At 34.3% G+C, this 15,592-nt stretch overlaps 2 protein-coding genes across 5 annotated transcripts; one reads left to right on the plus strand and one right to left on the minus strand.

Annotated features, from left to right (window-relative positions):
* The first annotated feature begins 4,700 nt into the window (after positions 1-4,700).
* Positions 4,701-6,670, plus strand: LOC149682847 (uncharacterized). 3 transcript variants are annotated; one of them, XM_089871208.1, is made up of 5 exons: positions 4,701-4,999; positions 5,084-5,241; positions 5,390-5,575; positions 5,641-5,669; positions 5,724-6,670. In XM_089871208.1, exons 1-5 carry the CDS (start codon positions 4,924-4,926, stop codon positions 6,397-6,399), a joined length of 1,125 nt encoding a protein of 374 aa, XP_089727334.1. In that variant the 5' UTR covers positions 4,701-4,923; the 3' UTR covers positions 6,400-6,670. The 3 variants fall into 3 exon arrangements, with proteins under 3 accessions (XP_089727334.1, XP_089727335.1, XP_089727333.1); XM_089871209.1 differs by having other exon boundaries at positions 5,084-5,136; positions 5,197-5,241; positions 5,641-6,670; XM_089871207.1 differs by having other exon boundaries at positions 5,641-6,670.
* LOC149682848 (uncharacterized) lies at positions 6,655-10,304 on the minus strand. 2 transcript variants are annotated; one of them, XM_089871205.1, is made up of 7 exons: positions 10,159-10,304; positions 9,637-10,087; positions 9,427-9,573; positions 9,296-9,370; positions 7,257-9,239; positions 7,034-7,166; positions 6,655-6,961 (listed from the first exon to the last, which is right to left on the minus strand). In XM_089871205.1, the coding sequence occupies exons 2-7, from the start codon at positions 9,970-9,972 to the stop codon at positions 6,681-6,683; spliced, it is 2,955 nt and encodes a 984-aa protein (XP_089727331.1). In that variant the 5' UTR covers positions 9,973-10,087; positions 10,159-10,304; the 3' UTR covers positions 6,655-6,680. The 2 variants fall into 2 exon arrangements, with proteins under 2 accessions (XP_089727331.1, XP_089727332.1); XM_089871206.1 differs by lacking the exon at positions 10,159-10,304 and having other exon boundaries at positions 9,637-9,731; positions 9,796-9,927.
* Positions 10,305-15,592: the final 5,288 nt, after the last annotated feature.

The raw sequence follows: 15,592 nt of genomic DNA on the forward strand, positions 1-15,592 counted from the left end.
GGTTTAAGCTTATTATTATAAAATAATTAAACAAATTTAAGCTTATTATTATAAAATAATTAAACAAATTTAAGAAATATTTTTGTTATAACAAATCTAGAACGTGCTTAACGACACTTGATTTGTCTAAAACTTTAATTTTCATAGCAATTATATGTATGTATGGTACTTTCCTTCTTCGTTGGAGCATAAAGAATAAAATTAAAACTCCTGTTATTCAGACTGTAGTGGATTTGTAAGATCCATAATATAGTCCTCGTCCAATGTGTAAATAGATACAAATAAAGAATAAGCTAGCCCCATTTGCATGGGCAAATCGGAATATTCAACCTATATTTACATCTCGTATAATATGGGATAATGAGTTAAAAGCTAGGTTTACATCTGCAGTATAGTGTATAGCTAAAAAGATTCCTGTTATAATTTGTAGAAGTAAACATAAAATTAGAAGTGACCCGAAGTTTCATCAGTAAGAAATATTAGAGGGTTTCTTGTAGATAAGACTTGACACCCCTCAATAATGTTAAAGAAAAATCACATGCTTTTACTAAATTTCCCTTAGTGATTAAAATGGGGGTTTTCGTGATATTTCCCCTCCAATTACCTAAAAACTACAGCGAAGTTATTTATCGGAATACAACAAAATTAGCAAGTAACTAGTCAGGGTCTTTCTTTTCCAAGTTTCATCCAAAACAATTAAATCTAAGTAGATTATTTTAATTAATTTAGAAATTGGGATAAAGATTCATTTTTGAACGGTGATATAAGCTTTTTAAAAATGAATGCTAGCTTTAAATTTTGATCGATATAGTAGTTTGTCCAAAAATGAATGCTCGTTTTAATTATGGGAAAAACCGTTTCTATCTGTACCGAGTCAGTATAAAATGTTAGCACGATCAAAGTATATTCTAAAATATTCAGTTGAAAGAAAAACAAGGGTCCTAGCCATGATTTGGAAACCGCGAACGCGAAAAAATTAATAGGCCTTTCCTATAATGGGGGTAGTAAAACTGTTCCAGTCCAGAGAGAACATATAATTTTGTTTAAAAATTCCCCTATTCCCTAAAAATCTAAATCATTTGGACAAGGATCCAAATCTAAACGTTTGGATCGGTTCCATTTGGACAGGGCGCTTAAAACCGTATTCTCTAACCCAAATCCAAATCGACATTTGGATCTCCCGCCAAACCTTTATCCAAACCAAATGTACGTCACTTCCTCTTTCATTACGTAATTTTACTTACTGTTTATTGGTTAATTCTTTTGCAGAGTTTAATATAAAAGTAAAATGTTTTTAAGCCTTGGACTTTTGCATGTTAGATTGTAATAATTTTGTAAAATTAAGAAACCTCTTAATTTGATAGTTTATGCTTATTAGGCCTAATTAATATTAAGTGGGAAATTAATTTGAATGAAAAATAGGTGGATATCTTTTATTAATTGGGAAATAATGCACACATTTTTACATTTGAATTTTAGAAGTTAATTTATTATTTTATGTAAATAAAATTCAGCGTTAACTTCACTAAGGCAATAAATTAATTACCTACGAGGAATTAACTAGTACATATGTTTAATATTAGAATTAAATCGTTTCAAAACTAATAAGGTTTTGAACCGGTTTTCGTAATTTAGTTATTAAAATTTGTGATTGTCGATTGGTCAATATTGTAAATTAACCAATGATGGAATCAATTTTCATTAAACTCAATGAAACTGAAATATCAATCAACCATCTACTGAAAGAGGTATCAACCTACTTTTTTTTTCAAAATAAGGTGAATAAGGATTAGATGGCTTGGTGCTTCAAACAAGATTTTTAATCATGAAGAGAATATTTTGTTAATTTTGGTCAAATTTAGATATTCGGTAATAGAGTTGATATTTATAAAGCACTTTTTGCCCATGCCTATTTTAAACTTTAATCACAGATTTCGCTTACCATTTTACAAGCATAATAAACACTACTGAAGGACGCAAATCTATCTGTGATCGGTAACAGTGACCAATATAGCAATTTGCCCAATTAATCGGTTTGAACTTCATTTGCACATTTCTACTCGTTAATTTGAAATGTTGCGAGAAATTTGAATGGAATATAAGTAGATATCTCTTTCAGTAGATAATTTTTGATGTGGATATTTAAGATTCATGGAGTTAAAAAAATTATTAAGCTTTGATATCAACATCGTTTAATTTACGATATGGGCTTATGATGGTAGTCTGTTTATAAGATTAAATCGTTACTTTAAGTGTCACTAGACAGTATCTACCTCCAAAATCGAGAGTTAGTAACTTTATAACCATCTCCTAGTCACAGGATATCCGAGGGTCAATTTCTTATATCATTGACAGACATGTGATAATCTGACGAAGGCTTACTATAGCTGTCAACTTTTGGCAAGGCCTAATACCGTTTTGCTTGACTTTCGCGGTCAAATTCCTTTTAAAGCATAGATCATAGGGACCGTCCATAAACTACGTCACACTCTTATGGGGGGAGGGGGTTTGTAAGGTTGTGACGAGGGGGGAGGGAGGGGTCCTTCAATGCGTGACGTCACATTTAAAATTAATTTTATTACGAAGTCAGTAAAAGGCCGATTGACCCTTTTGTTATAGTTGAAAAAACACAACGTTTCAAAGTCCACCCTGAGAACGACCTCTACAATAATTTAACAAAATTTTTATTCCATCATCGCTTAAATAGTAGAAACTGTAAGCTATAATCACACACTCGTACGTGTAGCCAATTTAAACAGCGCATTTAAAATAAAGAGACCCGTTCACTGCAGAACTAAATACACGTACGCATAAGGACTGCTAAATTTAGTGTCAGCTTAAACTCTTAAATGTCACTGTTTATTCGCCACTAGCATTAGCAAGAATGAATCGGATCCTCCATCCGATTTAAATGGTTTCGTTTCTTTTGCACATTTTTAAAATCTGAATCCGAAGCTCGATAAGCCTAAGGTTTCTGAAGTGACAATGTCGAAAACTATTAAGTGTGCCCCTTTAACTAAGCTTTGTCCAGACAATAAAGTTCTAAAGCTCAATCAGAGGTAAACGATATCTGTAAAAGCTTAAAACGGAAATGAACTTTGACATTCAAGTCGAGCAAAAAATTTCTGAGGGGAAAAGAAGAAAGAATATCTTTTTAAATTAATCAAATTGAATTGGTAAATTATGACAAATAATAGTCCGTTGGAGGGGGGGGGTTAAAGAAATGTGACGTGGTTTTTAGGGGAGGGGTCTTAGAGAACGTGACAAAACGTGATCTGGGGGGACGGGGGGGTCAGAAAATGCCATTTTTTGCGTGACGTAGTTTATGGACGGTCCCATATAGTATCCACCCTTGATTTTCATTTCGTAACACACGTTGGATTCGTAAACCTCGACGCGCACCACGATTAGAAACATTAAAATGCAAAAACAACATACTGACCGCATGCATTTTTTGTAAATAACACTTCTCACTACACTACTACAGCTGTTTTCGGGGCTGAAGCGAGACGGCGATAAACTAAAGTAAAATTCTCCGGGGGGGGGGTAGTTTCGAGGGAACGAAATTCAAATGCAAGGCGCGTCCCTTGAATTCGTAAATACCGACGTTTAACGCAATTATAATATTGAAATTTTAATCTTATACAATTAAGTTGAATTTAAGAAAACAAAGCACTACTTTCAAAGTCTAAACTTTAAAAATACGACGATAAGAGAAGGCGAAGTAACGGGCAACGAGAGGCAAACATTTAAATGGCAAAAATTAACGGTAGGCCAAGGCTTAGCGCAATTTCACCGCCTTAAAAAAGGGCCAAGTTTAGAAATAGATTGTGGGGCAATAAAAAGGTGGAAAATTATGATATTAGGCTTATATTAAAGCTTGAAACCTACTTTATATTATATTTGAAATCCATTCATAAGCAAATCCTCAAAAAATATGAAAATGACCACGAAAAAGAACCCACTCTCAAATTTTTTCCCCCTAAAAAAAATGGCGGCCACAAACGGGGTGAAAATGGGGAAAAGAGCTATCCAAATGACGATTTGGCCGGCCATTTGGTTTGCCAAATGTTTGGATAGGGTTTGAACCAAATGAAAAGGGATTTGGAGTTACAGAATACGGATTAGTGTCATTTGGGGATGAGCCGACCCCAAATCCAAATCATTTGGATTAGGAACGATCCAAATGTAGTTAGAGAATAGGGTCCCAGCACTGTTTTACCATTTTGTGTTCCTTAATCCTTGTAGTCTGGCAGCTCTGTTGCCAAGAGTTTTTGGTGACTTTGCTTTGGTCATGGTGACGACTAAGGCCTAAACTGTCAATGTTTCTTTCTTATCCTCAGGCTCATTCTCGAAAATGCCAAAGTGTGTACCTTATTCTAATGTTAGGAAAGAATTTTAAAATATCCATGGTGGCATAACTAGTTAAATATCAACAACAGTTAAAAAACGAGGCCCAACTTTACGCCGGTCTGCTAGATCGATAAGGTACAATTCGTACAGTTATATAAATCAGTTACACAGATAAGACGCACGGTTCGCATTCAATTTCTCGCAGTCCTACCATAGGAAGAGTACAAATTTCCATTTTTTTGCGGAAAACGTGGGGGATAGAAATATATTGACGCGTCTACTCTTAAGAGGTTCAATGCTTAAAATTTGGATCCGTAGATCTCAAAGTCACCTAATCTAAACCTCGGAGGAACCAACTTAACTGGAGGGGAAAATATGCCGGAATCTCGTGCGTCGCGCTCGGCAGTATAAGTTACCCATGATGCTTTAGTTTACGTGGGCCTAAGATTGCAGCGCCTTCTATTGCGAGCCTCGGGACTCCGGGTCAGGAGTTATTTATTTTCACGGTTCAGGGTCAGTCTCGACTCTCGAGGTTCCGTCAGCCGAGCTCAGCTTGTCGGGCCTTGGTCGATGATAATGGAAATTCATCATTTACATGATCATAATTACACGAAGAATTCGAAAGTGCCTACTAAGGAAAGAAAAGGTGACTACATTTGTTTCATAAATTTTGAAGAATATGAATAATATATTCATATTGTTAAAAAGATTAACACTGTTATAATTTAAGATGTGACCAAAGGAGTTGTAAAAAGAAAAGCTGAACCTAGTCAGTCTAGTCAAGTAATACATTCTTCGTTCTTTCTTGAAAACGGGAATCTTATATTAAAGAAAATCACTCAGGAAATGAAAAGTGCTATTTCAGAAAATGTTAGCGAGGAGTTTAAAGTAAGTATTCGAATCATTTATTTATTTATTTATTTGAGAGTTTGGTACAATAAGCCAGTAACGACTTGTGACGACCATAAAACAAGGCTCATGAAGTTGAAATATTTATGAATTAATTGGGCCAATATTCAATATATATATTTTAAAGGGATGTGTAATAGACATCGCAGAGTTTCCAGAGAGAGTTACGTTCAGTGAAGATATTTACATGTTTCTTGATATATTCAGTGAAAAGAACGTTAGTGATAGACCAACTTTCATCCATTCCATTCACAAACTGATGAGCAACGATAAGTTTACTGATGCAATGGAAATAGTATTTAAAGATATTAAGGTATGTTACGATTTGACCAAAAATAGGACAAGGACTCTAAATCATGTCAAATGGTCTTTAAACAGGGATTTTTGTCAATGTCTGAAATGGAAAGGTATCAGTTCGTGCAATGCTTTAATAGAAGGTTCCTAAATGAAGCTTTGGTTAGGAAAGTCGAAATAGAATGCTCGTTATTACCAAAAAAATCAAATCTAGTCCGGCCATATCCTCTTATGTCCATAAAAGATTCTCTTGAGAAGGAAGAAAATGTGGTTCACCATATTGGTGGTTACATTGCTCACGAGCTGATTCTACAATACGGGAACGATGCACGTTTGTTTGTAAGAAATTCCATTACTACACCTGCTAATGCAAGTGAAGAAACTGAAAATTACTCAAAATGGACACAGCTGTTAAGCAATGGCCGCTTAATTAAGTTAAAACCCAAAGCATTTAACTTTATATTTAAGCTGAATGTTCTTTCAAAAGTGAATTTTCAGAAAGGAAATGCTACCATGAAATATAGATTAGCGAAAGCTTTTAAAGATTTAGAAAGTAATGATTTTCTAGAGAAAACATGGTTAGAGCTTTGGGGGGATGGTAAAGTTTCGCAAGCTGCGAAGAAAAAGGCATACCAAATATTTTTAAATTGTCTGGGGAAGGGATATGTGGGAAAAATTAAAACAAATGTACAAATTGATAAAAAAGCTTCTCTTAAGTCAAGTAGTTTGCGAAAGCAAATGAAAAATCAAAAGGCTTGTGATAAATGCAAGGATGTGCCAAATGAAAACAAAGTTAAAGTTCCTCGAGTTAAGAAAACTAAGAAAGGTTTTCTAGCTCCTTAAAATGTGATATCATTAATTACTGATAGTATTAAATCTGAATCTCATGATTTGAAGGTACAAATGTTCCGAAAAGAGTTTATGATATGTTTAAAAAAGTTTCAGAAATGATTTCTAGCTCCTTTAAAAAGTTAAAATGTGATATTATCAGACTGTGAATGTTAAAACTTATTCTAATGAATTATAGAAACATTAATTTCGTGTCACATTTAAGGGCACAAAAGTGTAAATATGAACAAAAATAGTTTCAGTAAAACAAAAGTTCAATGTTGAATTTTATTATCTCATTCTTTACTATTTTCAATCAAGAGCCTTCGGAGTATTTTGACCTTTTTTGATTTTACTGAGATGTTTCCATTTCTAACATTTGGAAAACTCTTTCTCAGGCATTTAATGTTTGGGATATTTTGTTGATAACTAAGGACATTTGGATTATCATTGGCTCCTGATGCTGCTCTTTGTTTTCCGAAGTATCTTTCCAGTGGATCTTGGTTGAATCTTTCAGTCAAAACAAAGTCCGCTCCTTGTTTTAGCAAGGTCTGAGTTGCTTCAATTATTGAATTAACTACACAAACAATTAGACTTTTAAACTTCTTCCATTTACAAACTTGGGGTTCAAGGAGGGAAATTAAATTACCTGTAATCGTTATACCATCTCGAGTGTCACGGCTTAGAAGCATTTTTGATTTATCAAAGCCTTTGGGCACAACTAGGTTTTCAACTTCAACTTGCCATTCCTCAAAGTATCCCAAAAAGGTTTCTTTGAGCCACTACCAAAAATAATCAATTATATATATTTCAATAAATTAATAATAAAAAAAGGAATTGACCCTTTTTTAGTGATAGGCTTAAATATTTACCTTAAAACGCCAATCGTATAAGCTTGTATATGGATTTTTGAAATGGTTGCGGTTATGTTTCCCATCGGTGAGATTTGTAACATTTACAGCATCAAAAAAGTTGTTTACCAGCTCAATAAAAGTGATAGTCTCGGAGGCCTCGTCTCCCACCAGCATTTTCATAGCACTTGCCATTGTTTTACTTAAAACCTGCGCTGCGTAGTTCACTTTCATTCTTGAAAAAGATGTGAGGTATATATGGTCATATTTTATTTTCGATGCTAATTTTAAACCAGATTCCAGTTCACAGTCTTTTTTGAAGACTTCTTCAACGTGAGACCATAGCATGTGTTTCCCATTTTTCTTGAGAAACCGTGTATTTTTACAATTACCACTGGCTTCTAATCCATTGCGAATTGTTTTAATCAAATGTGGCACATCTGATATAAAATAAATATACTCTCCTTTAGAAAAGAGATTCTTAGTTTTATATCCAACTTGGAAACGGTTTCCATCATCAGCACAACACATTTTAATAAGTTTCTGGTTAATTCCAGCCTTGTCACACACGATTGTCAGAACGTTAAAACCTCCGAGTTGCAAATTTTCCACAGCCTCCCACAAAAGACTGTAAAGTTCATCGGCTTTCATATTGTCGCATGGGAAATAAGCGTATGGATACTTAAAACTTGTAGTTAAACCCCGAATCATAAATTGCATCACGTGAGTAGCGAGCTCTGGAGTTTCCACTGTGTTATTTCCCACGTTATTCATTAGGGTCTTTATTTTATTTTGGCTATCATTTGAGTTAGTAAGTCCAACTATTTCCCCGGTGCTAACTCGATATATTAAATCTTTTTTTAAGGCCATTTCATCTATCATGATTGAGATATATTTTTGGTGTTGTTTTAACGTGTCAAATTTTATATCTTCCTTCATTTCGATAATTGTTTCTGGGTGAAAACCACTCTCTGCTCTCAAATTTGCGGAATAACTGTAGAGCGTTCTTTTGGTTGGCAGTGTGAAAACTTGACGCAGAGCTTCGTATGTTGTTGTAGATTTGCTCTTCAAATATAAACACCAGTGTATTATTGCTGGATGCCACTTTTGAGGTCGTCTGGTTTTAGAATCGATATATTTCAACTGTTGTTGTAGGAAAAATCTTTGAAACTTGCTTGGCGTTTCAAAAGGATTCTCATCTATAACCTTTTTCAAATCTTCACTTTCTTCAGGAGTTACCTGAACTCCATCTTTCTGAATTAGGTTCTGAATTCTCTGTTTTAAAGACTTGTTACTTCGTAAAAGGGCTTTATTTTTCTGTTTTCTGGCAGCTATTGCTCGTCTTATTTCTTCAAGGTTCAAGTAGCGAATATTAGTACTTTTCGGGCAATGGACATTTTTAGATTTTCGACGTATTCGTTTTAGGAGGCAATTTCGAAGTAGAAAATATTTTGGACACCAACTGTGAGATTTACTTTTCAAAAACTCACACTTATTAGAGCGTAGGCTGTTGGATTTTGAGCAATAGTATGCTGTTTTAAGTTTATGACGAAAATAAGGTTCAAAACTACTTCCAGAAACACCCAAGCACACATTCCAATTCTTATCAAAATTACTTAGTAAGTCTAAAAGCTCTTCAAATGATTTCACGCCAAGGTTTTCACTTGCATAAACTTCATGTCTTCTATCAATTTTCTTCTCAAATACGGTTATATCAAAAGCTATTGTTTTATCAATTTCAATCCTAATTGCTGTAGTAATTGTGCTTTGTTTTGATAAAATAAGTTTATCTGTTTCCAAGGATATTGACCATTCAAAGGTTGTCTTATTTTTTTCGTGGTGTGTTCGGATCTTTTGACTTAGTTCTTCAAAAGTAAAATTTTCAATTCTCTTAATGGTTTCTTGACATTTTTCAACAGAATTGCTATCAGCGTTAATATTGTTAGAAGATGACGGCAAGGAAGGTATTTCTTTAGTTGTGATCTCCTCTTTACCATTCACTCTCTATTTAATCAAATATAATTTAAAATTGGTTTGCTTATTTAATGTTAATACTTTACCATAGTTATATTGTTAGAAGATGAAGGCACGAAAGGTATTTCTTTAGTTGCGATCTCCTCTTTACCATTCACTCTCTATTTAATCAAATACTATTTGAAATTGGTTTGCTTATTTATTTTTAATACTTTACCATAGTTGTATTTAAGCACGACCCTTGAATAAAGTCGGAATTCGCTTCTATTGGTGGAGTTTGCTCAATATCCATTTCCGTGTCCAAAAAACTAAAAGTTGTCAAGTTGCTAGGAACTAAATGTGTTTGCACGTTTTTCAATATCTCCTAGAAATTTTGAAACTAAATAAACTTTGCAAGATGAAATAATACATATAAATAAGCATTTACCCTTGTTTTTGAGTAATTAGTGTCATTAGTTTTGTTAACTTGAAATTCTTGTAACGGCTCACGAACATTCAATCTTACCGTGTGTTCACAAAGACCTGAACTTGGATATGGATTTTGTAGTGATGGACCTTGACTGTCAGCAAAATGTAGATTACATACACGATGATGTGGTTTTACATTATCCACCGTTATATCATCACGGTTAATAGCCTCAATCCATTTAAGACATTTATCATAATTTAGGGGATTCCTACCAGGCTTTGGTATGGGATAAAATTTACGATCTTTGTGATACCTTGAATCACTTTTACATTTTTGGAAACAGCAATACTTCATTATTAATTAGTAGTTTAAATAAGTGGTAATACTTATTTTTAAATTAATTCTACCACATAATAAGCACACAAGTGACACGACTAATCCCGACGGTTGAAACTTGAAAGTTGAACCTCTTCCAAAAATTTAAAATTTAGCAGACGCCAGTAAATTATAAAAAAAACCTCTCTGGTGGAACTTATTTACAATTTTGTCCACGAGGTGCTACCTAAAGAGTAGGCCCACTTTACGCGAGATGCATGCTGGGTGTTTTATACTGCCAACCGTGGGTGTAAGACCTCTCTGTAAAAGGTATACGCTTTTCCCCTCCAGTTAAGTTGGTTCCTCCGAGTCTAAACTAGCCTAAGCCTTACCTTACCCTAACCAGAACCAAACCTTACCTAACCTAACCTGACCTATAGAACAAGGAATATTTTCGAAAAGGTAGGTGTTTATTGTAAATAAACGTAGCTATTAGTTTTCCCGATTGTTTATAAAGGACTATGGCGAATGAAATTGTACTACCAAGCGGAAGAAATTCGGTGAAAGATCGAAAAATTCGCGAATTTGCCCACCAATGAGCGCAAGGCGGTTAATGAAAATTGATTGGGATAAAGATTCATTTTTGAACGGTGATATAAGCTTTTTAAAAATGAATGCTAGCTTTAAATTTTGATCGATATAGTAGTTTTTTTGTCCAAAAATGAATACTCGTGGTTAGTTTTGAACACGAAAAACACTTCTTGTTTAAACTTGAATGTTTCTGCTTAAATCTGAATTCGTCAATAGTGGTTTGTTCAAAATTTTGAATGCCAAAAGTACGCCCATTTTTACCAGTGCATGGTGGTATCTTCTCATTGCGCAGAATTCCATTAGACCGAATCCCCATTAGACCGAATCCCGCCAATGGTTTTTATGAATTTAGCCCAACGGCGGGTTAAGTATTTACAATTCAAACGACTCAATTTGTCGAAAACAGCGACCCCAAAAATGCTTTGTAGTTTAATTTCTATTAATGTCGTTTTTTAATGTAAATACATTTTAATGACTTGGAAACACCACTATTTGGTTAAGCTAGGTTAGTAATATTTTATAAATCACTTAACAATGTTACGCCTTTTCCAAAATATTGATGTTTATCTTCATTGACTTCTCAAATAATATGCCTTTTCCAAAAAAAATTACTTTTAAGTTAGGTTTGTTTAAGAAGACGTCTCTTCCTCTTTGGAGCAGTTATACATATAAATTATATTATAACGGCTGAAAGTATTTTCATGATGAATATAACATAATGCGCCACTATTTGGTTAAGTTAGGTTAGTAATATTTTATAAATCACTTAACAATGATACGCCTTTTCCAAAATATTTATGTTTATCTTCATTGACTTCTCAAATAATATGCCTTTTCCAAAAAATTACTGTTAGGTTAGGTTTTGTTAGGAGAACGTCTCTTCCTCTTTGGAGCGGTTATGCACTTCAATTATATTAAAACGGCTTAAAGTATTTTCATGATGAATATAAGATAAAACGCCACTAATTGGTTAAGTTGGTTAGTAATATTTTATAAATCACTTAACAATGTTTCGTTTTTTCCAAAATATTGATGTATATCTTCATTGACTTCTCAAATAATATGACCGAATCCCGCCAATGTTTTTAATTAATTTAGCCGAACGGCGGGTTAAGTATTTACAATTCAAACGAGTCTATTGGTCGAAAACAGCGACCCCAAAAATGCTATGTAGTTTAATTTCTATTAATGTCGTTTTTTAATGAAAGCGTTTTAAATACATTTTTAATGACTTGGAAATGCCACTATTTGGTTAAGCTAGGTTAGTAATATTTTATAAATCACTTAACAATGTTAAGCCTTTTCCAAAATATTGATGTTTATCTTCATTGACTTCTCAAATTATACGCGTAGCGCCCCGCCTTTTTATGAACAATTTTCTCTTGGCACGCTCCGTGTTGAATAAATTTATCGAGAGACTTGAAAAAATTTGCACGATGTGACAATTGTGGCGCGAGACATGGAGTGTGCCACGAAAATTTTGTTAACGAAAAGGCACGGCGTTACGGGATTGGTCGGAGTTCCTTTTTTGAAATTATTCTTAAAATCTTAACCTAATTTGAATATTAAAATCAATGGGAGGTATTTCCTGAATTTTTCATTATGCATACTGGTAGAAGAATCAATAAAAAAAATCACTTTATTTTCCACTTCCCACTCCCTTTAAGAGAAAACTCGCGTCTTTTGAAGAGGAGAAGCGGTTTGAAAATTTTGTTATATGGGCCATGATATCATAATATTTAGAACTCATAATAATTACGTCTAGGTCTTCAGCCCGATTCATTGCAGCCTAGAGAAAATCTCATTCGTGATGGCGTATGCGCTTCACGAGATCCCTTCAAATAGACATATTCGACTATTCCAAATAAGAAACAACTTCAGAGGAGAAGGCTTCTATGCTAGGAATGTTCGCTACGCGATTGAGCTTCGCTAAACGGAGCCTGAGGTTGGCTATAGCCTCCCGCGTTTAGGTTATGTTTGCTTAGGAGGACGTCTCTTCCTCTTTGGAGCGGTTATACACTTAAATTATATTAAAACTGATGGCTTAAAGTATTTTCATGATGAATATATAACCAGAAGTAAATAGGGGGAAGTACGTTTCTCCAGCTTTAGCTAGTGTAAGGCGTCCCTTTATTGTAAAATCACGCTTTGCGGCCCAAAAATTTTAATTCATCCAATCAGAGTGAGGCAACTTTTACGGGGAAATTTTCTTTCATACGCCACCACTCGGTCATATAGTTAACTAAAATCGTTCAACTGGAAATTAGCATAGGCCTACATAATTTGAAATAGTTTTTCGAGATCGCCGTTTTCTTTAAGGTTCTGGAACATATTTTTCCTATTTTCATATAATGAGACCGACTCTAATTCCTCATTAGCCTTTTCTATATTCAGGCTACTTGTTAAGCATAGGCAGAGGCTTAACTTCATTTTAAAATTTAACGCATCTGATTCTAATCACAAATAAATTAATATAACCAGTAAATATTTAGCTTTATTATTCCATTTTTTTATATAGAAAACATTCAGTAATTACTATTTTCTTCTGGTTATTATTAAAAACTTACGAGAACAGAATATCAGGCCGATTAAAATTATACGCTGTTACCAGGGCCAGGCAGTCGGCTCCGTAGTCCGTAGCTGGCCGGGCCAGCTACGGAGTACGGAGCCGACCTGACTCTTGAGTTGAATATGCTAGAATGAACAGGAGCAGACGAAAAGAAAATAGTTTCGGGGAAGTGTATTCATCCGCGAGTTCCCGCCGAAAACGCGGTAGCGGAAAGGCGCGAAAAAAACCATAACTCGACGCCTCTCGAAACCCCCTTTGATACGTACTTCCCCCTATTTACTTCTGATATAACATAAAACGCCACTATTTGGTTAAGTTAGGTTAGTAATGTTTTATAAATCACTTAACAATGTTACGCCTTTTCCAAAATATTGATGTTTATCTACATTGGCTTCTCAAATAATATGACCAAATCCCGCCAATGTTTTTAATGAATTTAGCCCAACGGCGGGTTAAGTATTTAGAAATCAAACGACTCTATTTGTCGAAAACAGCGACCCTGTTGTGTTCTTGGGCCTTGAGAGATTGAGACTTATTCGACTAGTTTATTAAAATTGGTAACTTTATTTACACTCTAAAATTACTAAGTTTACAACGTCGAAAGCGCGGGTCGGACTGCTTGCAGAGATAAGGAGTAATCGGTTTTTATACAATGTTGTTTTTTACTAATACATGGCGTTAGATTTTTTATAGCGACAAATAGGCTTCGTAAAAACTAATGTCTATATACAGACTGTTAAAAAAGTCTTTGCGCGTTGCGTTTTTCGCACATATTTTACTATATTTCAAAAACTATTCAAGCTAGCGCTCTGGAATAAAGTGCGTTATAAAAGTTTTGCATTTCTCTTTCATATTTTACCCGTTCCAAAGTTGTCCTTTGCATACTTATACCGGAAACCGGAAATGTCAAAATTATCAACTTTGAAAATATTGGATTCTCGAGGATATAAATGCGATTTTCGGAATCCTTGGGGTCGATTCATATTTGAAAAGTGTTCACCAAATTCAATTCGGATGAATAGGTCACGAGTAATCAGCCTTTATTCAAAATCTGGCAAACTTGGTTAGATTGGCGATAATTCATAATCGAGTATCGAATCTTTGTCGTAATAATGCTTGTTAGATGTTATGACACTTTATGAATATATATATGATTGGTCTTTTGGCGCAATACTTTGAAACAAATCAGACGTTCATTAAAGGGATGGTGAAGTGGAAAATAAAGTAATTTTTTATTATTTCTTCTATAAGACCAATCTGCATCGTGAAACATCAAGGAAATAACACCGAACGATTTTTAAACGACAATTAGTTTGAAATTTCATGGATAATATTAAATAGGGATCTCCGACCAATCGCGTAGCGCCCCGCCTTTTTATCAACAATTTTCTCATGGCACGCTCCGTGTTGAATAAATTTATCGCGAGACTTGAAAAAATTTGGGTAAGATTTTACTTTACCTACCTAACCCAACCAACACTTGATTCTGACTAATTAGGCCACGGGGAGTTCGGAAAAAATAGTGAAAAAATTCTTAACCCGCCGCAAGTTGGTCAAAAAAATTTTTGAAAATTTGAAAATTGCATGTACTTACCGCCATTAAGACCGCTACGCGCCTAAACGCATTCTGCCCTCGATCTTGAAAAACTACCCGGGGGGGTAATAATAAGGACTCGCGACGGAAATCAAGGAGCACATACTGCGGAAATATAGCTATGAAATTTTAAACACCCACTGAAACATTTAGAATTCTCATACCAGGATAGAAAAATATTTGAAGCGAGCTCCAATTTTAAAAATAAACAACGATATTTTGCTAAATTGCGTAGATTATTTCGGAAGTAAATAAAGATAAACAATAATATTTTGGAAAAGGTGTAACATTATTTGGGAAGTAAATGAAGATAAACCACAATATTTTGGAAAAGGCGTAACATTATTTGGGAAATAAATGAAGATAAACAACAATATTTTGGAAAAGGCGTAACATTATTTGGGAAATAAATGAAGATAAACAACAATATTTTGGAAAAGGCGTAACATTATTTGGGAAGTAAATGAAGATAAACCACAATATTTTGGAAAAGGCGTAACATTATTTGGGATGATAAACAACATATTTTGGAAAGGCGGTCACTTATTTGGAAAATTATATAATATTTGCTTAAAATGTGGCACTTAGCGTTACCCGAGAAACACCACATGGAGGTGGCCACACGTCGTTTCTCATGGGGAGTTTTGTTTAGGCAGGTCCCCTTGCCTACTGCCGTATATATTTACTGAAATTCCACCAAATCTCGTGAAAATCGGTAAATAATAAATTAATTAAGATGACTCAATTCGAGAACCTAAATATCTAGTAGCCCCATCCAAATATTTTATAAGTCCTGAATGAATATCATATGAATAATATCTACCCTGATTTTCCGGTTTTTTCATGTAAATGAAAAGATCTGCAACCTTACGTTCGTCCTGCCTTGAACAATCTTTCCAACGAAT

This window comes from Phalangium opilio, unplaced genomic scaffold (assembly GCF_054372755.1).
Source record: "Phalangium opilio isolate 3A_F unplaced genomic scaffold, DU_Popi_V2 ptg000037l_1, whole genome shotgun sequence".
Taxonomy (NCBI): Eukaryota; Metazoa; Arthropoda; class Arachnida; order Opiliones; family Phalangiidae; genus Phalangium; species Phalangium opilio.